The 22297-nt window shown below is 44.9% G+C and overlaps 1 protein-coding gene across 4 annotated transcripts in view; it reads left to right on the top strand.

The window, feature by feature from the left end:
* St6gal1 (ST6 beta-galactoside alpha-2,6-sialyltransferase 1) overlaps positions 1-22029 on the top strand; it is a 119593-nt gene extending 97564 nt beyond the window's left edge. For all 4 annotated transcript variants that reach the window (XM_021636160.2, XM_021636161.2, XM_060370139.1 and 1 more), the window contains 3 exons: positions 15448-15546; positions 16742-16916; positions 19207-22029. In XM_021636160.2, coding sequence (XP_021491835.1) covers positions 15448-15546; positions 16742-16916; positions 19207-19451 — 519 coding nt within the window. In that variant the 3' untranslated portion in view covers positions 19452-22029. The remainder of the gene's footprint in view (positions 1-15447; positions 15547-16741; positions 16917-19206) is intronic.
* Positions 22030-22297: the final 268 nt, after the last annotated feature.

Genomic DNA, 22297 nt, shown 5'->3' on the forward strand with positions numbered 1-22297 from the left:
ATAAATGTTAAAAGAAATGTTCAGTTAACAACATTCTCTGATGCAAGTGGCCTTGAGCTTGCTTGAAAGGGGTCTAGATTTAGAAAACTATTCGTGGGGAGACTTGCTTGAAAAAGAGATTAACAGGACAGAGGCAGTAAGAAACTCTCCTTAGCTCAGACTGCACTGAAGGTTGAAGGAGGCAGGATTCGTGTTGCCTGGCAGAGGGGCATGAGGCTGGCCTCCAAGAAGCTCAGGGTAACAAGTCTGGAAAATGTGTTACTTACTGAGGATCTTTTATTACCCCCTCTTTATGCTTTGTCTTTAGTCCCTCATATTTCGCCTAGTTTTCTCCAGATGCCCCAGGCATAGGAACCCTGAGCTGGCGAGCACCATAGGGAGCGTCAATACCTATCTTCTACTTCCATGTGAGATGAACTAATTACCATGCATGCCTGCATCCATGCCTTCAGCACATCATACTCACCTGCACCCATTCCTTTAGCAAGTTTCTAGAGGATTAGGTAAGCGGCAACAGTCAGTCCCTGGCCTCAGCAGTTGGCCTCGCTGAGGGATTGGCCGGACAGCTCTATATCGTGGTAGCAGAATTGTGTACACGTTTACTCTCTAAAGAGAACAACAGGATTTTCCTCATAGAGTCATTGTGAAATACAGATTGAAAACAAAAATAGTGGGTGGTACTTGGGATAGAACCTTGCATGGACGTCTTAGCTGCTGTGACCGTTTGTATGTGTAGACATGGAGCTGGGAGGGGACAGTGGGGAGAGCGCATTGCTCGTCAGCCTCTCTTCTCTGATTGCCTGTAGATAAAATCAGGTGTTCATGCAAAGACGCTGAAAGCTTTGACAGGGAACTTCAGAAGGGAGAAGCACAGAGCTGGGGTGGGGGTCCGGGTGTGGAAGGGCTGCCGTGGATGGCTTCTTAGAGGAGGTAATACTTAGCGATGTATTTGGGGGACAAGTAAATGATGATGTGATGGGAAAGAGTCAACAGCTCCGGTGAGACACTCTACGGAAGCCAGCTGAGGACATGGAAGGATGTAGAAAGAGGAGGGGGGCAATAAGCTGTGGTGAGAGAGAACGGCAGTCAGACTACCAAAGAGTCCCTCTGGCATGATGGCAATTTGCAGTTTGTAATCGTTGTCTTTATCTGGTCAGAGGAACTGTGGTTACCAGAGGGACACTGTAGTAGAAGAGGGCTAATAATATTTGCTATTAACACATATAATTATTGTGGTGGGTACTATTTAACCCACTATCATATCAATAAAAGACACAGACACCTGTTAGATTTTTAATATACCTACACACTGGAACTGGGCAGAAACTAACCTCCTAAGCTACCTTGTTATCTATCTCCCAGCTCCACATCCCATGGCATTCGCTTTCATTATTCCTATCTGGACTACTTCCCATCCACAATTCCCATCAACGCTTGTACATGTTTTCCAGCTGGAGCTGCTTCTCTCCAGTGTCTGATCCTCAGAGCAAGCTCCTCCTGCCGCACGCTTCCAGATATTCTTTAACTCCCTTCTTCCTCCTCTCCTGCACCTCTCTCCTCTCCTCCCTCTCTCAGGATCCTCTGCTCTCCCAAGCTCACACACCTTTAGCTCTGCACACCTCTCTTCCTTCCTCCCAGGTATAGGCATTTTTTTTTTTAAATTGGCCAATCCGGGAGCGTTTGAAAGGCAACATTCACAGACGTCATTTTGGTTAAGTGAGGGTTTGCTCTTAGAACAGTAAGAAATTGCCATCTGAAAACATGGTATCTCTAGATTAACTACCACAGGACGCAGTTAGGAGGGTCTTGCTACTTGTGAAAATGCTTGTACTGAGTAGGAGGATGCGTTCAGGAGTCACTGGGGGTCAGCTTGGTGGCTCAGCAGGTTAAAGAATTATTTTAAGTACACCAGTGTTGTTTTCTTTCAAATAGTTGTTACTCGGGGTCATCTTGCCCACTTGGCAGAATTTTGCTTTTCTCAGGAAGAGAACTGAACCCCTTAAGAGGAAGGACTTACTTTGGCCCACAATTTCAGAGGATTCAGCCCATGGCTATTTGGCCCCTGTGCTCAGCAGAGCGCAGCAGTGGGGACATGTGGGTGAGGAGCTTCTTCGCCCTCTGACTGACAGGAAGGACAGAGAACAAGGGCCAGTCATCTACTTCTTCACCTACATCCCGTCTTCCAGAATTTTCAGAAGCTCTCCAGACAGCACCCCCACCTGGGAGCCAAGCTGTCAACACACAAGCTTCTTTTGTAGCTACCCCCTATCCAAGCAATGACAAGGGTGACACCCTACATTTCTCGCTGGTCTTTATTTAAGATGCCTTTTGGGTATCTGTAAAGAGACATTAGGTAGGCATTTATCCAAAAAGGGGTCGGGTTTAGGCAGGTCTGGATGGGAGAGGAGCTGGGACCTATCTGCATAGGTGTGATAAGAGCTGATGCGAGTGTCAGAGAAACAGAGACCAGGAGAGAGACAGTGGTGGTGAGAGACAGATGGACAGAGACAGATAGATAGGCAGGAGAGAGAGAGAAGAGAGGGGCCTACCAGGAGCTTTGGCTAACTAAGGAGAGACAGAGGACAAACAGTAAGCTGCATTAGATTCTGCTGAGGGGCCAGATCAGGTGAAGGCTGAGTGAAATCCTTAGCAAAGCCTGCTTTCGAGAAACCAGAAGTCAAATGGGTTGTGGGGCAAAATGAGTGTGTATGCAAAGGTACAACAATTTTTTCTCTTCTCTTCTCTTCTCTTCTCTTCTCTTCTCTTCTCTTCTCTTCTCTTCTCTTCTCTTCTCTTCTCTTCTCTTTCTTCTCTTCTCTTCTCTTCTCTAACTTCGCTTCCCTTCCTCTCTCTCTCCCCTTTCTTCCTTTCTCTCCAACCATTTCTCCACCCCCCTTTCTCTCTCTATTTTGAGGAGTCTAGTTCTGTATGAGAGCAGAGGTATGAGGCTGAGATGTCCAAGGCTGAGATCCCCGGGGCCAGTGCATAAGCATTCTATCAGAAACACAGACATTTGTTGGTGTTGTTACGGGATACCTGAAGAGAGGCCTGAATAAGTCAATTTGTATTCTCTGCCAGCAGGGCTGTCCCATTTAGAATGGCAGGAAGAAGCTCTGACTTCCAATTTGCTTGAGCTTTTAAAGACAGAAAATGCAATTGTGTGATGAATACAGAAAGGTGGCTGTGGTCGTCTGCAGGAAGCAAGCATGGGCTGTGTTAGGTCTCAAACCCTGCAGCAAATGGCTGAGGTGCCTATTGAACATAGCAAAGCGGACCTGGCTGCCAGGCTTCCCTGCATCCCTCAGTCCCTACCTCCTGGCTGCCATACTCCACCCCCTACTCTGAACTCTCCAGCCCAAGTGGCTGGGCTCCCCAACCCACCCACCCAGCTGCCTATAAAATCCAACATTTTGGTTCCTGGCTTTTTTATTTATGCTTCACCCTCCTGGCCTCCTGGTCTGGCTCTCCCCTCTCCCCTTCCCCTCTTCCTCGTGGCTTGGGGTCATGTCCACTCTGAGCTTTCTCAGATATCTCTCTGTGTGGCTATACTCTCCCACACATCTATAAGCAACCTTCTCCCCCACCGAACCTAGGAGCAGCCATGTCCTTCCTTTTTTACTTTATTTTTTTTGATTCAGGTTGTTTACAGAAGTAGAGAGATAGCAGTTAAGGTCTAGGCTGGTGACCAGTTTACCCCCTGCCTCTGCCTCCCCAAGTGCTGGGAATATAAACATGCACCTGGCTGAAAGGTTTTTTTCTTAAGAATACTTTTACAAGCCAGACACGGTAGCACATACCTGTAATCCCAGCACTCAAGAAGGCAGAGGCAGGCGGATCTCTGAGAGTTCGAGGCCAGCCTGGTCGACAAAGCAGAGTCTAGGACAGCCAAGGCGACACAGAGAAATCCTGTCTCAAAAAACGATCCCCCAAAAGAAAAAAAACCAAAAAGAAAGATGGCATAGCTGTAGTTTAGTATCAGTATTCCCTGCTGGTTTTATTAGAATGAGTCAAATTGCCGACTCACAGTATGTGGGACTTAATATTAGGGTTCTTGGTATTTCCAGCGTCTTTTTGTTTTGATTGGTTGGGGAGAGATACAAAGGGGCAAGCATTGCCACCCACAAATGAGCATTAGGATGCATAAAACGAGACAGAGAAAAATAAACGCCTGTGTTACCCGGGTAAAATTTGATAACCACGAAGTCAGCAGCCATGCAATCAGATCTCAGCACCCATCTTGAGGACCCCTTTCTGTGAGTTTCTGTGGCTCTCTGGCTTCTTTTTAATTGAATGGCTGCTGTCAGATTAAAGCAGCATGTTTCCCTAACTTACCTAGTAACACTAGGTAATCAATAGCAGTCCTGTTTCCTGGCATCGCCTGTCCATGCCTTTCTTGATTTTTATTTAATAAGGCAATAGCTGGGGAGGCGTAATTTACCAGCCATCTGGCTAGGCTGCTCCTTTTACTTAATTGACTGCTTCCTTGGCTGTAGAGCAGCTTTTCATTTTTAGCAGGCCCCATTTGTCAACTGTGAGCCTTACTGTCCAAATGACTGGCATGGGGTTCAGGAGTCCTCACCCGTGCCTGTGTCTTGAAGCCATTTCCCTTTGGCTGACTCAGATTTCAGGTCTACCAGTTTATAGTCTTTGACCCATTTGGAGTTGAGTTTTGTACAGGATGAGAACTTAAAGACCTGGATTCATTCTTCTGTGTGCAAATACCCAGCATTCCCAGTACCGTTTGTTGAAAAGAGGCTGTCTTTTCTCCAGTGAGTACTTTTGGCATCTTTGTCAAAAAATCAGGTGGCTGTATCTGTGTGGGTTTGTATCTAGACCTTCTGTTGTGTTTCATTGATCTACATTACTGTTTTGTGCTGTGCTATTCTATTATTGCTGCTATGGCCTAGTGATACAATTTGAAATCAGATATAGTAATTTATCACACCTTGATTTTTCCTACCCCTTCAGGATTGCATTACTTATCCAAGGTATTTTGTGCCTCCAAGTGATTGTAATTTTTTTATTATTATTTCTCTGAAGAATGGCACTAGAAAGTTGATAAGGGTTGTGTTAAATCATAAGATGGCCATTTTCACAATATTGATTCCTCAAGATTATAAGTATGGGAGGTCTTCCTATCCTCTGGTATGATTTTCAGTTTCATTGTCAAAGTTTTTTACTTACTCGGTTGGTGTTATTATTATATGTATAATTATATTATTATAAGTATTATTATTATATGTGTATGAGTGTTACTTGCATGTGCATAAGAATCATATGATTGCCTGGTATCTGAGGAAGCTACAAGAGAAAAGGAGACAGATACCCTGGCACAGGCCATTGTTGAGTTGCCAAGTGGGTACTGGGAACAGAACCCCAACCCTCTGCAAGAATAACAAGTCCTCTTAACTTCTGAGGCATTTCTCTAGCTGCCACCACCACCATCACAACTACCACCATCACCATCATTGAGATTGTAAATAGGATTTGTCTTCCCAATTTCTTCCTTAGTGTGTTTGATATATGAGGACTACTTTTGAATCCTGCTACTTTGACCAAACTGCTTATCAGTTCTAACAGGTTTTTGTTGTAGTTTGAGGAAACAGCTCCCCCCCTCCATAGAATCTTATCATCTGCAAATAAGGATATTTTGATTTTTTTTGCTTTAAAATTTGTGTCCCTTTTATTTGCTTATCTTATGCTCTGCCTAAGATTTCTAGCACTTTATTAAATAAGAACAGGAAGTGCACATTCTTGTCCTGTTCCTGATTTTAGTGCTAATACATGGAGGTTTTCCCCATTTTTTATAATGTTGGTATGAATGTGTTGTATGTATCTTTGATTCTGTTGAGGTAAATTCTATCTGTACTGAGTTTCTTGAAGACTTGGTCAAAGCAAGAAAAACTGCCTTCACCTCAAAGGGCACAGTACATAAATTTCTTCTGGGGCCAATATAGTCCAGAAACAAACTTCATATTCAAGTGCGGGAAGACTTTCCTGAAGTTTATAATAATGGAACCAAGGTAGTCATAAATCAACATGTTTTTCAATACATTGCTAGAATATTAGGTAGGCAGGTCACAGCACAAAGAGAAGATTCTGTGATATGCTTCAGATATTATCTGGTGGTTGGAGGACACAAGGGTTTATCCATAAATTCCAAAAGATTTACGCAGTATTTTCAAGGATGTTGAATCATACTCAAAGGAGGACAGTGGAGGCCAAGATAGCTCAAGATCGTTTGTAATTAGTCTCTGGGTCTGCAACATTCAGGTCTCCACAATTAATGAAATTCTAGAATCTTCAAGGTGCACCTTCTTGCTGAGAACTTTAGTTCACACCTTTATCATGAAGAGATATTGACTGATGTTCTCGGAACTCCTTTAATGTAGCATTTGGCCTCATGGTTTGGAAGTTAAACTGTTTGGGTGGTTTGGATTCTGAGTGTCTTGATTTTGACCATCAGGCACATTCTATTACACCAATGGTTGGAAGAGGGCCATGACTTGATACTGAAGTCATCTTTTTGTTAAAAAGCCCCAGGTTAGAAGTTTGACTTGCTCTGTGTCCTCTCTTCCTTGTATGGACTGTCTATGTGGTATACATCCGGCTTTCTCAGAATCTGTTCAGTCAACTGAAGAAACATCATCAAGACCTCTGCTGCAGTTAAAGAAGAGCACAATACAAAAATGTCATGGGAGAAGAAAGAGCTCCCCATCCCTTACACACACACACACATGCCTGTAAAAGTATAACCCAAAACAAAGTGTCCAATGAGGCCAGGTACCCATGATTTTTGAGGCTGGACAAGGGGACAACAGTTTGGGGACCACAGTTCTGTTTGTGAGGTCACTATTGAATCCTAGGTGATAATCAAACCCTAGGAATTAGAAGCCATCTCTTATCTAACCCATGTTCTTTTTCAGCTTCAAGCCCATAACCGGTATGTTTCTTACTTTAAGTTTCTCCATTGTTTTCTCAGCATTAGACTAATTTCATGCATTCCTGCATGGAAAATTACATAATGGTGCTGTTGTCTGTGTGTGGGGGTCTCTCACCACCAAGGGGAGGCAAGAGGAAACTTGGTTCAGTGCGACTCAGTAACTGGTATTGGTTCAGTCTTCAGGAGTCTGATACCTGGCAGGTTCAGGCATATTTAAGTACGGCACAATTTGGAAAAAAAGTTTCCTGGTGATAAGTAACTCAAATCCCGTATGTCTTACCGAGCTTAATATATGATTGCTTGGAAATTCTTGTAAAGTACAAGGGACACCTTCCAGAAAGATAGGTTCTTTAGATAAACTAAGGAAGCAGGCTCAAGATATACAGTGCTCTCGATAAGGGCCTGCTGGAGGATAACAATAGATTGATCGAGATAAACGTAAGGGCTGGGGGTTAGGCAGTATGGCCCAGATATACAGATAACACCCAGGTCACCAGGCCTTAACTACTTTCGTTGTCAGCTGTCAGGGTGAAAAACAGGTTATACATCTCTTTCTTTATAGAGCCAACCTGCCCGTTTAACATGCCCGGTTTCCCTGGTAACCAGGCTTATCTGTGAGCTCAAGGACCTACAGGCTTCTTAAAGATGCCCCAAAATAACACATGATAAGGAGACTCCATCTGTCTCCCTCTTGTTAATGATTTTATTTTGATCACCCAGATACAGTATTGCCTTTTCTTCCACCAGATAGTTACTATTTCCCCCCGTGGTCCATAACTAAATTCGTTAATATGTGTTGTATTCTGTTCGTCAACGTTTCTTTCTCTACTTAACATTAATAGATCCCTTTTTTGTTTGAAGCTATCTTTGCTCGAACTTGTGGCAACTCTTATCACACTCTACTGGGTCGACCCTCAGAATCCTATTACAGCAACACTTTTTTTTTTTTATTTTAGTTGAAAGTTTTATTAAACTGGTATGCTTCCGTAAAATCAAAAAACAAAACAAAAAAACAACAACAAAAAAAGCTGTAGCTCCTAACACGCAATCGTTTTACATGTAAGCCTACGTGGTTTGGGCGGTTTGTGGCACTGTTTCGCATGGCAGCTTGCAGTGCAGTGTTTTGTGTTCAGACCAACAGCCACGGGAAGGTTCTGTAGTACGGTCTGAGTGAGCAGTCTCCAAAACGCCTCAGATCCCTTGCACTTCTGGGTTTGTCTTAGTTCTTGGTTATTGTGTGTTCTGACGCCTATTTTTAAATTTTTTTTTAATCCCCACAGTTATACATGAATCCACGTGAGGTTGTGACAGGTTAAGAAACGGGTTATCACACTACAAACGAAACAGTTTCCTCCCTCCTTCTCTTCCTCTTTCCCTTCCTTCTTTTGGTAAGGACTTCTCCCCCACCCCCCAGTGGTTTGTAATTCATTATTGTTATGAATTTCTTTTGTGGCAAATTATTCCAGATCTGGCCAGTGGGAACTCCTTCAATCTGCCTCTTATTTTCTTGTGATGTATACAGGCTCACTTTTTCTTTTTCTTTTCTTTTCTTTTCTTTTCTTTTCTTTTCTTTTCTTTTCTTTTCTTTTCTTTTCTTTTCTTTTCTTTTCTCTTCTCTTCTCTTCTCTTCTCTTCTTTTCTTTTTTCTTTTCTTTTCTTCTCACATTTGTGCTTTCTGGTATAGTGAGAGGTTCCAGGGCATTTGTTGGGCTTTCAATATTCCATGGTTACTAATTTAGTTGGGAAGGTACACACGGGATGTTCTTGACCACAGATCAGTTCCTCAGGAAACACTTCACAGTGCATACGAGAGGTGGTCACCATGGTGCGTGCATGGCGCCACAGCTCCCTGATGCAAAGGCGGGCGGATTGCTTAAGCCTAGGAATTCAAGGCCAGCATGGGAAACATACTGAGACCTAGTCTCTGAATAAGATAAGTAAATGAGTTGATCCTGTTTGCCTAAGTCTTTACTGTTAAAGTTGATGCGACAAAAGCCTGGCCAGTTACCCGGATTACTAACCAGATACTGCTCAGGCAAGGACCCCCCCAAAAGTGGTTTTTGTTTCCTCCTTGCTCATGAAATCCAGGTATAGCTGCCCATAAGCCCTCCTAAATAGGTTCCTCCTAAATATGCTAACATAACGTCACCCAGAAAATGAAGTTCACAGGCCTCTCACTTTATCTTGAAATATAAAGACCCGGGAGACTCCCCAACTTCAGTCTTCTGGCCCCAGAGGGCTCACCCTAGATTTGTACTGTGGGCCGTGGCCTTTTGCTGAGTGGGAACCTAAGAGGAAATGTAGTGATCAGAGCGGAGTTCAGGAGACAGCTAAAGATCTGATGGCCATATGAAGAATGTGAGGGCACCGGGCCCTCTTCAGGACCACTGAAAGTTCAGGCACTTTCTTTCCTCGTATTCTCTGCCTGGCACAGGGACCGGCTGTTTCCTTCTAAGTTCCTTTAAACTGACAGGTTCCTTTTAGTGTAAAGTGGTTCTGACACTGGTGTACTCACTCCGGATGGCATAGCATTGGTTCTCCATCCTTTGAGCTGGTAGAGCTAAGATACATGTACATATATACATATACATCATATTTAGTATATACAATACATGTTCATATATATACATAGCACAGACAGTGTATACATATTGATACATGTTCATGTATGTACATAAGTGTATATATACATAACATATACAATATATGAATATTTATATATGTTCATATATATATACAGAGGTGTGGGTAACATGCCTTTTTCTTTGAGAACTTCAAGTGCTTAGATTCCTTCTTTGATGTTCAGGTACATCTTTATGTCTCTCTTTATATCTCACAGAGCGTACACATATGCATGCAGACACACACAGGGAGGATACTTTAGCCAGCCCAAGCTGCCATGGTAGAATACTACATAATAAAACCCACAGAAATGTATTTTCTCATAATCATGGAGGCCAGAATCCCAGGTGATGGTGGGGTCACAGTTGGTTTCTGATGAGGGCCAGCTCCTTACTGTGTCCTCACTTGGCCTTTCTTCTGGCACATGCACAAAAACCTCTGTGCCCCTTTCTTTGGCAAAGACATCACACTTAGTGGATGAGGGTTCCACCCTATGGCCTCATTTAACCCTCAGCACCTCCCTAAAGGCCCTGTCCCTAAAAATAAACATCGTATGAATCAGGTTTTCATCATTTGAATATGGTGGGGCCCAGCCCTACACAGAGAGAAATTGGTCTGGGCAGAAAAGCATCCCAGCTAGTTAGAGGTTAGGTCTGGCCAGTAGAACGGTGTGCAATTGCAGAGTCTCCTCATCATGGTCTCAACCCTTCCCCATCAGCATCCTTTGAGCCAGCTCCTACTGCCTTGCCAGAAAGTACAGGAGCCCTGGTGAAAAGTTCTGTGCTTCCCCTCACTGGCTGGTACCTTAGGCAAGGCCTTAGAGGATGTGGTATGTGTGTGTACAAGACATTTTAGACTTAGAGATGTAGGTCTACCAAGACCACAAAGGGAAAGCTATGGAGGGAGTGGGGCAAGAATTCCCTAGGCCCCAGGGAATCTTTCTTTGAAGTAATGTTTGAACTTGACCTCATAGGAAGGGGTGTGGCTACGTTCCGAACCATGCTGTTTGAGGGGCGTGGGAGGAGTGTGTACAGTGATATTTGATAGCTTTTCCCTTTTCTCTCCTGCCCATCCCAGCCCTGGCCACTTTCTGCTCTCCTACCTAAATCTAACATTTCTCTCCTCTCTCCCATCTCTTGGAATGCTTTCTCGTTCATCTCCAGCAGCTCAGATGAATGAACGGTTGCCTTGCATACAAGAGGATGTGCTTTCTATAAACTCCTGGGGGTTGTGAGAGTGCCCAGTGTTCCTGATGGAGCAGGAGGAGCACCTGGTGGTTAAGCCTATCTCTGCCTCAGATGACTCTGCCTTCTCTCTGGACTTCCTCTCATTTACCTATAAAATGGGACTTCAGTCAGTCCTTCTCGAATCTTCCCAGTGTGACATGGCAACCTCAGGCACCAATCAGTGTTCTCATGACATGTTCAAACTCCTCAGCTTCGACAGCTCTGGACAAGTCTGGAGCCTACTTTGCGTGGTGTGGGTCACTTTAGCGTCTTCATTAGACGCCTTGCCTCTCGAGAGGGAGGGAAGATTCATGGTCTGACTCACACTGCAGCAAGCTGGGTGACTGGGGCCAGTTAGTTCTGTGGCATCTCCGAGTTGATTACAACTTCTTTAAGCTGGGCATGTTAAAGCCTCCTAGGACCGTTGTGAATATTTTTGAGATGATGCGTAAGAACAGCCAGGTTGTAGTAAGCGTGATTCAGCGGCACATTGTTACCATTTATCATAAAGGAGAAAGTTTCTCTCGGGGTTTCTGAGGACAGGAAAGCCACAGATACTTCCCTTGCATGCTAAGAAAACAACTGGATGGGGCGTGACGTTTTAAATCAGTGGTCATGAACACTTCTGATACCGTTCAGTTACGTGACATCAGCGTTCTGCTGACAGAGACAGAGAAGTCGGCAGGAGCCAAGTGGGAGGCCCCTCCATTCTGTATCCCAAAGATGGAGTCAGCTTCTGGCAGGCCTTTTACACTCTAGGGATAGAAGGGATAGGGGAGTTCGTGACGCTGCTATTTTTTATGCCATATAGAGATCTCCCTTGTCATTGTCAGGCAGGGCAGCAATGTCGTGATGTAGGTCTCAGCCCTAACCATGGGGACTGGGGTAAGAAGGGATTGTTGTAACTTTCTTCCTCTCATTTTCAGTCACTTTTCAATTTTGTTTTTGCCATATGCACTATGTGCTTTTGACAGCAGCAACTTCGTGTCCCAGCTTTTCTTCAAGATGTGTATTTTGATGATTGATCTGACTGTGTGTGTGTGTGTTAAAGGGATATGGCTCTCCTCATTAATAAATCTTTGGGGCTACTTTTCCTTCCTGTCCAGCCATATTCCAGATTTGATTCTTAAAGCAGTTCCCCCCCCCCTTTTTTTTGAGGTTATAAACTAATTACAATATTTCTTCTTTTCCTTCACTCCATTCAAACCCTTCCATATACTCAACGCTCTCCTTCAAATCCATGACTTTTTCACTAATTGTTACTGCATGTATATTATTATTAATATGTATATACATATATATCGTATATACTATTGAGTCTGGCTCAGGACAACCTGAGCCAGATTGATGTGCTCTTTCCTGGGTAGGAGCACTCCTCCCGCTCCCAGCTTTACTAAGCTGCCTGTAGTTCTTTTTGTAGGGCTAAAGCGTCTTGAGCTTTTCCCTGTCCAAGCTGGTGTATCTGCTGCTGTCATCCTGGTTCAGCTCATGTTCGGGCAGTCACCTTGGTGAGACTTTTAACACATATAGCTTCTGGTATTACCAGGAGACACAGTCTCACAACAATCTTCCCGAGCCTTTGGCTCTTACCATCTTTCTGCCTTGCCTCCTCTTCTGCAGTGCTCCCTGAGCCTTGGGTGTGGTGGTGTTTTGTAGCTGTGTCCACTGGGACTGGGCTCTATAACTCTGTATTTCGATTGGCTGTGGTTTTCTATAATGATCTCCATCTGTTACAAAGAGCAGTTTCCTTGATGCAGGGTGAAGACTACAGTTATCTGTGGGCATAAAGGCAGATGTTCAGATTGTTGTTAGGTATTATGCTGGTTCAGTAAAGTAGTGGTTGTAGATTTTCCTCCAGTGGCCACTATTCCACCAACACTGAGTAGTTAGCCAAGTTTCCAGTACCAGCCACGGCATCCCTCTTGTTGAGCTTGTCTTCATTCCAATTAGAGAACTGTTGGTTACTGCCAAGGTCTGTGTGCCACTACTGTACCCACAGGGTTATCATGCCATGCTGGCAGTTGATGTGGTTCATAGGTGTCACAGCTGAGTGGGACTGTTGGTTACTATCCTTCCTTGGAAGCACTTATGGAACCTTCTGTTACCATCAAAGGTAGTCCTCAGGGAGGGCACATTCAGGTAGGTTCTAGCTTAGGGGCCCCTGGGCTCTGCAGTTCATGCTGTCTTCCATAACAGAATCTTACCTTACACCTCTCAGGGGTAACATCTGAAGATGTGGAGCTAGGAACCTCCAATAAGAGAGAACGTGTGACATTGTCTTTCTGGGTCTGGGTCATCTCATACAATCTGATCTCTTCTAGTTCTATCCATTTACCTGCAAAGTTTGTAGTGCAAAGTGATTTTATTTTTCTTTAGAGCCGAAGTGTATTCTGTGGTGTATATGTAACATTTTAATTATATATTCGTCAATTGAAGGACATTTGGAAGCACAGTCTCTGCTGTGACTAGAGCAGCAATAAACATGACTGGGCAAGTATCTGTGGATTATGAAATTGAGTTCTTTGGGCTGATGCAAAGGACTGATAATAGCCAGGTCATATGGTAGACTTAAAATAGCTCCTTTAGGAAGAGCGCAATGAGCATTAACGATAAGGACAAGAATGGACCTGGGTCTTTTTGTATCCAAATCTCATCTTTTGGCTTCTGCTACCACACTTTTCTTATTTTGATATACAATTCAGTTAACTATTCCTTGCATGCATTCCTTTGAATTTAGATTCTTTCTGAGGGTAAATTTTTGAAAGTGAAACTGTTGAATCTAAATACAGTTTTTGGATTAAGGTTCTTAATATGATTTGTAAAAGCGTTCCCATCAAAGTTGGCACACACCTTAAAGCCAGACACGTTTAAATGCTTCTCTGCAGCCAGGGCAAATAAGCAACTGAGGTTCTCTCCTCAGCCAGATGAGAAACTGCGTCGGAAAGTGCTCTATCTATCTATCTATCTATCTATCTATCTATCTATCTATCTATTTATTTTTGGTCCCTCCACATGAGCTGCTGACCTCTGGTGCTCGGCCATAGACACAGTGATCTTGGCTTGATGACAGAGAAACTATGGTCTGTATCAGCCCCTATATAATGATGATATAATCATTATATAATCAGATGATATAATCATACTAAATACTAGACTTTCTGGATGGTTGAAAGGCTTTCAATAGATCCTTAATTTTATATATGTATGTATGTATGTATGTATGTATGTATTTTTTAAGGTTTATTTATCTATTATTTAAACAGAATTCTGCCTGCCTGTGTACTTGCATGCCAGAAGAGGGCACCAGATCTCATTGTAGATGGTTGTGAGCCACCATGTGGTTGCTGGGAATTGAACTCAGGACCTTTGGAAGAGTAGCCAGTGCTTAAACTCTGAGCCATCTCTCCAGCTCCTCCTTAATTATAATTAATAATGACTTAAAATTCCACTCATCTGACTTCTCCTGTGAGGCAAAAGGACCTTCACTTCAGAATGTGAGCATTAGGGACCCAGAGTAGCCAAAGCAAGGCAGTCAGTTTATTATTTTGTGACTTTTCGAGACCAGGCATCAGCCCAGAATGGTGGGGACACTGACTGAGTTCAGACAACAGTTTTAAAGCCCAGAGTGCCTATCTCTTCCTCCCTTTCCTCACTGACTGAGTAACCAAGAGGAAATGTCTACATCATCTGGGAATTACCCTTTCCTCTGCCACTTACTTCATCCATTCTTACAAAAGATAAATAGTGGCTGAGATCATCACCAAGTTTTATTTTATTTTTTATATTAATTACAGTTTATTCACTTTGGATCCCAGCTATAGCCCCCACTTTCATTCCTTCCCAATCCCACCCTTCTTCTCCCATGCCCCTCCCAAAGTCCACTGATAGGTTAGGTCCTCCTCCCCTTCCATCTGACCCTAGTCTCATCAGGAGTGGCTGCATTGTCTTCCTCTGTTGCCTGGTAAGGCTGCTCCCCCCCTCAGGTGGAGGTGCTCAAAGAACCAGTCACTGAGTTCATGTCAGAGACAGTCCCTGTTCCCCTTACTAGGGAACCCACTTGGAGATGGAGCTGCCACGGGCTACGTCTGTGCAGGGGTTCTAGGTTATCTCCATGCACAGTCCTTGGTTGGAGCATCAGTCTCAGAAAAGACCCCTGAGTCATCATTATGTTTAATGTTGTATTTATTTAAAGCTTATCAGAAACATGACCTTGTCATGCCCCAGGTGACTAGGCAAGCATGGCTGTTAGTAATTTGGGGTAGGACAGTAGCTGGGCTGGCAGAGGTTAGCAGGGATCCAGTATTCTCTGTGTATCTGTAGCTGGGCCCAAGCTTGCCAGTGGCCACTATTTTTTAATTCCTCCTATCCCTGGCAGGGCATGGCTGTAGGACTAGAGTTCTGTACCATTTTCATTGTAACCTGTTTGACTCAGAGTCCGAGGAACCCTTTCTACTCTGTGGCTGACAGCTTGTTATAAACACAGTTCACACTAGCATCATTCCTTTCTTTCCACTGAGGGTGAGCGCTAAGCCAGCTCAGATCTCATGGGGCTGTGCGCCTCAGGTGGTACCAGCCTGATGATATGTCAGTTGTTATTAGGAGCCAAATATTTACACATAAATGCTCACATCACAGCGTTTCTCTTTCTCACCGCAGTTGATCACTACAGACCGCCACTTCCTGGAAGACCGCTTGTACAACGAAGGAATCTTAATTGTGTGGGACCCATCTATGTATCATGCGGATATTCCAGAGGTATGTGGGTCTCCCATCTGCCCTCAGATTTCCCTGTGTTTGTGAGTCACGTGTGGCTTGAGCCATTCCTGGCTGTTTGAGTTCTAGGAAGCCCACTACATGGGGACTAGGACACTCAGAATTCCTTACCCTCACCAGCTTCTCCATGTGCACAGTCCAGTGATGTGAGTGATGGAGTACAATATTGAAAGTGATGGAGACTGGATCAGCAGTAATCAGGAATAGGATGTGTTCATCACTGTCCACCTGATGAGCCTCTGAGAGAAAAGACAGTAATTGCTGTTATTCCTGTCAATGATGTCACGGTTTTTTGTTTTTTTTTTCCTCATGTGCAATACTTAAGTTCCTCTCATTTGGCTTGTGACACTGTCAAGAAGCAGGAGGAAGCATGATGGCTCCCATTTTACAGATGGGAAAAGCCAAGCATAGGTAGGGGAAGTCACCTGTTCCAAGGCTTGATTTCCTAGCTGAGTGGCACAGCTCTGTGATATCAGTTTTTTTTTTTCAGGGAAGATGTGAGTCTCAGGACCACTGGATTCTCAGGCTTTCTGGAACTGTCCCCCCTCGGCTTTTGTTTATATGTGTAGGTCAGCATCTCTTGACATGGGCTACCGTGGCCTCAGGGGGGTGGCTTTCCAGAAACAGGACAGAAAGTGCTATCCTTGGCATACTTACTCCTTAAATGCCCGCTGACGCCAACAGGCTTTGGCAATCTCCAGTGTCCTCACTTCCTCAGTTCAGCTTCCCCCTAGCTGTTACAGCCCAAGTCTGCCCGAGTCAAGTGAAAAGCCCCTGAGTCATAGATGCGACAGCATGTGCCCCAGTTTCCTCTCCTTAAATGATAAGAATACCTAGGTATGGTGGTCCCAGCTCTGGGATATCTGAGGCAGGAGGATCATTTAACTCAAGGCCAGCCATGGCAAAACAAACAATAAACGTTTAGATGGTGCAGAGATCCCCCTTTCAACTGATACCTTTCCCAGATTTGATGGCTGTGAAATCTGAAACGTTTTCAAGAAATCTACCCCAACAATCCTATAAGCATAGACTAAATCCTGGGCCCAACTGTACCACCCACGAAGGGCGATGATTTGGAGAAGTTGGTGGTCTGCCACAAGGCTGATCCTCCGGGGAGAATGTTTGTGTAAGGAGCACATTTCGTTGCTGAGCACCACACCACTTCCTTCTTTTCCAGTGGTTTGGGAGCCCGGACTACGATTTCTTCGAAACATATCAGAATTACCGCAGGCGGCACCCCAGCCAGCCCTTTTACATCCTCAGGCCCCAGATGCCATGGCAGCTGTGGGACATCATTCAGGAGATCTCTCCAGATCAGATTCAGCCAAATCCCCCATCCTCTGGCATGCTGGGTGAGTCCCTGTGTGGAGATGTCGTGTGTTTGCTTTTGTAGAAGAGATTGGCTTTCTTCCTGGGTCTCAAGTCATTCACCAGAACTGCTCTGCTTGTGCAGTGAACTAAGTTCTGCCTCAAATAAGGTGTCCGCTAAGGGCATTCAGTCAGACATCCAAGGGCGCATTTGTGCCACAAATGTGGAGGCTACCTTGCAATCATAAGAGAGAGGACCCCTGCTAGCTGCGTGGTCAGAGGAGCAGAGGAGGAAGGGTTTGACACGGAGTAAAGGAAAGCACACCCAAAGAGAAGGAAGTGAGAAAATGGGACCTTGGATGGAATGACAAGACCCTTGTCTTAGACTTACAAGTTAGGGAGTAAGCCAAAACTCATTAATCAGGTAGCATCTAAATGCAGTATCTTTAAAAAGAAACACACACACACACACACACACACACACACACACACAAACACACACAATGCCCAAAATTATAAGGCACAGCCAGAATTGGTCACACTGTTCTGCAGGATCATGTTTGGAACCTGAGACAGATGAAAAGTTAATCAGACCTCTTCCGGCTTCTCAGATGCTTGTGTCCCCTCCGGCCCCTCTGCTTTGGCTTTTAAGCTGGTGCAGCTGGGTTCTTCCTGGAGCTTTTACAGTAGCAACAGTTGACATGCTGAGGAACACACTTCATGTGGCCCCATTGCCCTTCTGTTATCTGGGTTGCCACTGTTGGACCTGTTCTCAGTCTTTACTCCCCCTGCACCCCACACCAGTGCTCTCTGGCCTTACTGAGAAGGGTGCTACTGTCCTGCCTGTATCTGTCGGTTACAGAGCTGACTTTTCTCCCTCGTTGAGTTGGGGGCAATCAGAAGGCAGATGTGTTTTTCCGGCATGTGCTTCTTCTAGAATGAAGCAGCTGCCACAGTCTGTAACTCCGCTCTCAGTTGGGAACTGCTCCATTATACCCTATATTAATAAGGCTCTAAATATTTATTTAATATTAAATTGCTCTAAATATTTGTTAATCATACATAAAATTATTGCAGCAGTTAGTTATTTAACCCCCTACCATATCAATAAAAGACACAGACACCTTTTAGATTCTTAATATGCCTTAAACTCTGGGGCTGGGCAGAAACTACCCCCCTAAGCTATCTTTACCTCCCAGCCCCCACATCCCATGCCAACTGCTCTAATAATTCCTAGCTGGGCTACTTTCCATCCAGTATCCCAGAAATACTTGCACATGTTTCTCATCTGGGCTGCATTCCTCCATCACTGATCCTCAGAGCAGGTTCCTCCTGGCCATGTGATATTTGTTCATGTTAACCCATGGCGGCTCTGCCTCCTCTTCTCCACTCCTCTACCTCTTTCATCTCTCTTCTTCCCATGATCCTTCTGTCCTCCAAGCTCATGAACCCTGTCCCTACCTACCTCACTTCTGCCCTTTCCAGATGTAGGCATTTATTCTACCATCAGGAATCATTTGGAAGCAGGGTTACACAATACCATTTTGGTATGCATGAGGGTTTGCTCCTAGAACAATAAGAATCTTGGCGTGAGCAATTAACTAAATACAAAGCACCAGACCATGACATAACAAGGGCTATTTCAACTGAGATCTTACGTAACCCTAACAATAACTCAAACGGTAGAGTATTGCACAGGTCTCCCTATAGGAGCAGCTGAAGAGCCTGAGGCACATAGAGGCATTGTTTCTTGCCCAAGAGAACTCAACCAGTCAAGGTCATGTCTGGGCTTACATCCCACTACATAGCCTCCCTGGTCAGCGCCAGTGTGGGCCATGCTTTGACTCTGCTTTCCTCTTGTCTCATCCCAACTAAGCAAAGAAGTCTTCTGTCCGCAGAACTATGTCCTACAGGTATTCTGTGAAACAGTCTTCTTAATTGTTCTCTGTGCCACTTTGGCAGGGTGAGGCACTGCTAGGAAATGATAAGTACAAAGTGATAGCCTTGTTCTATTGTCTCAGTTACTTTGGCTTATAATAGTTTACTCCATTGATTAAATCACTAATGGAATCCTTTAATGCCAGCATGGTGGAGGGCTTATTCTATCCTGTACCAGAACCTGGTCTTGGTGTTAGGGGTACAAAGGTATAAAATGGACCAGTCTGGTGGCCTTGGCTTATCAGAAAAAACGCGGAGTGGGGAGTTTTAGGAATAGCAAGAACTCTGGGTGAGCGCTCACGTAATTCAAGGTGCTAAGCAGACACCGTCCTGGGGCGGGGTTCTTGGGTGTGCTTGTGGTTGCTGGACATGACCCCCTCGTGCTGCCCTCTCCAGGCATCATCATCATGATGACACTGTGTGACCAGGTGGACGTTTACGAGTTCCTCCCCTCCAAGCGCAAGACGAACGTGTGCTACTATTACCAGAAGTTCTTTGAGAGTGCCTGCACCATGGGCGCCTACCACCCCCTCCTCTTCGAGAAGAATTTGGTGAAGCATCTCAACGAGGGAACAGATGAAGACATTTACTTGTTTGGGAAAGCCACTCTGTCTGGCTTTCGGGGCATGCATTGTCCCTAGCTATGGATGGTCTCCTGGTTACCACGGCTTGAAGGAGTGTTTTCTTTCAACAGGCCCAGCCTACTTTTTGCACTCTGGGGAGTTTTGTTGGCAAGAGCTCTGATCCTCCTCCAGAGCCTGAAGGCAAGATGGTAGACCCAGCCTTCCCTGCAGCCACAGAGTATGGGAGCACAGATTTCTGCCACACACATTTCCTTCTAGACAGCATTCTCCTTTCCTTCCAAATGGATAGGGGAAAGATCCACATTTCCCAACAGGGTTGCCAAACTAGACTTTTTTTTTTTTCCCCAGCTGAGTGATGTCATTCTCACAAATCAGCATACTCTGTGGCTTGAAATCTCTCCCTAAGTATTGATTTCGCATCTTAAAAGAAACTCTCCCAAATCATGATTTGTGCTATTTGCAGGGTGGCTGGGGGTTGGGGAGAAGGAAATAATTGGAGGAGCTTGCTCAGTTACTCTAGAGCAAAGTTGTTCCCAAGGGCACTCCCCTGGGGACATAGGCCTGTTGTCACTGTGTCTGGCTAGGCTGATCCTTAAGCCTGGGTGCTCATGATCAAAGGATCTTAGGTAGCTAACTTCCCACTCCTTGTGGAGACCAAAAGGTACGGAATTTCCTGTCTGTCCTCAGCCCATTCACAGTTGAGCAGAAGAGAGAGACATCCAACAGGCAGCTAGAATGAGGATATTCTGCGTGCTCAGTGCATGGGGCTTTAGAAGAGGGGCTTGTTGTCTGGACACGCAGGAGGGGCTAGCTCTGCCATGTCCTTTTAGAGCTTTGACATTGGGGAAGGTCTTAAAAGAGGAAGAGGTATAGGCCATCTCGGTCGGAAGGTCTGTGTGTTCATTCTTCTCTTTATCACTGATCTTACATTCTGTAAGATATGTTATAACATGGAGGCCCAAGATATTTTTGTTAGAATGCCCGTACCCACATTGGCACCAGTGCCACCCCACAGAAGGCACCTGGTGAGCCAGACTGACTGGGGCTCTTTTTATTTCTATTTTTTAAATGTCTGCTTCCTACCCTTCTCATAATTGTTGCCATGACTCTCCCTGAAAGCAGTCTTTTCTTCCTCAATTACTTTTAATTGTTTTCTGTCTGACAGATATCCTGATTCCAACTTCTTTGACCTTATGGGACGTCCCCTCCCCCCATGAAAGGTCACTCAGGGTGTGGGGAATATGCTTTCTAGGACTCAGGTTAGAATCTTAATCTTAAGCTGATTCTCGAAAGGTGTGAGATGTGTGACCACAGACCTCACAGATGGGCCTGCTCTCCACCAGCTCCCTGCAAGGGAGTGACGTTGGTTTCTGGGCAGGAAGCACCCAGTGGGTTTGGCAAACATACTCTCACAAGGATTTTCTGAGACCTCCCTGTCTGGCTCACCCAGCCTAGCCCCCCCAATGTGGAGTGGTTCAGTGACTTACAGTGAAAATGAATGCTATTGAACCAAGGTCACTCAGACACGATCCACAGGACTCCCGAGGCTGGCCTGTGTGCTCAAGGGGCTCCCGTGTCTGAGCTGCAGACCCCCTGTCTTAGAGCTTAGACACTCGCTTAATTTAAGCTGACCTTATGTGGGCAAAAGAAAACCTAAAGTGAAAAGCCCTGGGTTTTCAGGTTGACCCCCACTTCCTCACTGTGCCACTTTACACAAAGTCTCTTCTTTGTTTCTGTATCTGTAAAATGGGGGTGACAATCCTACCTCACAGGGTTGTGCGGGGGGGGGGGAGGGCGCAGCGGGAAAGCGAATGACTGGGCTGGGTGAGGACCACAGGAAAGCACGTGGCTGGGCTGTGTCCATGCCCTGTGTCCATAGGAAATAGGTACCCTCCATGATCATTCCAGGGCTGGGCCTTGCGGTGAGAGAGGACAGTGGAGAGGAGGGGGCACCCTTTCTGCTGTGAGGCAGCTGCACCATTTGAAACAACCAGGAGCCTACTCTGCCTTGCTGCCTGTACCTCAGGTCTATTTGTGCTTGAGGGTGCACGGAGTGTCAGGCTGCCTGGCTGCTGCCTGGGGTGGCTGTAGGGAGTCCCTGGCTTGATTCGAGTTCTGATCTCACCTGCTCATTGGAACTCATCAGGATGGTGGACGGAGTCCCCAGAGGCTGATGTTCCATCAGTAGGAGGCACATTAGAGATGGAGGCTACACTGGGTAGATTCTAGTTTTTACCTGTTAATTAATGTGAGAGAATAAACTGATAATGTGTAACGTGATTCTGATGTCAATAAGAATCTCTGTGCTCTGTAAATGTGGACAGACGCCTGAGGAAACTGGAATGCAATATGGATGTGAGTGTTGTCCTTAGTCTGGTGAGATATTTAATATTTGCAACAGGTAACTTAAAATGTATGACTGAATGCTACAGGAAAGCCTCTGTCTACACGGGCATTGACTTTGGTAGCCATCTATGCATCCTACGTCATAGGATCCTCTTGGTTTCTTCTGCCAATCAAATCTACTGTTGCTCTTGGTTTGGGGTTTGTGTCAGAAACTTTAAAGACATACCTATTAATTCTAAATTATCCAAAGACTATGTACAAATTTTAAAATAAATGTCTTTTTCAAAAATATGCCTCTTTTCTTCATACTTGCTGAAGGGAATGACTAGACTCTCGTGTCCCAAGGCTACACAGTTGGAATGCCAAATTCCCCTATACTCCTCCAGGAGCCCTGGCCTTAATCTCCCTCTTCAGTACTTCAGGGGAAAGTGTCTATATTTATTGTGAAGGACAGACTCTCAGAAATATTGACAGTTCATTGACAGTTTTTCTTCTGTTTACCCTTGTTAGATACAAGTAATGAAGGTATCATTCACCCCACACGTTGGGAGAGAGGA

The sequence above is a fragment of the Meriones unguiculatus genome, chromosome 17, assembly GCF_030254825.1.
Source record: "Meriones unguiculatus strain TT.TT164.6M chromosome 17, Bangor_MerUng_6.1, whole genome shotgun sequence".
NCBI classification, from domain to species: Eukaryota; Metazoa; Chordata; class Mammalia; order Rodentia; family Muridae; genus Meriones; species Meriones unguiculatus.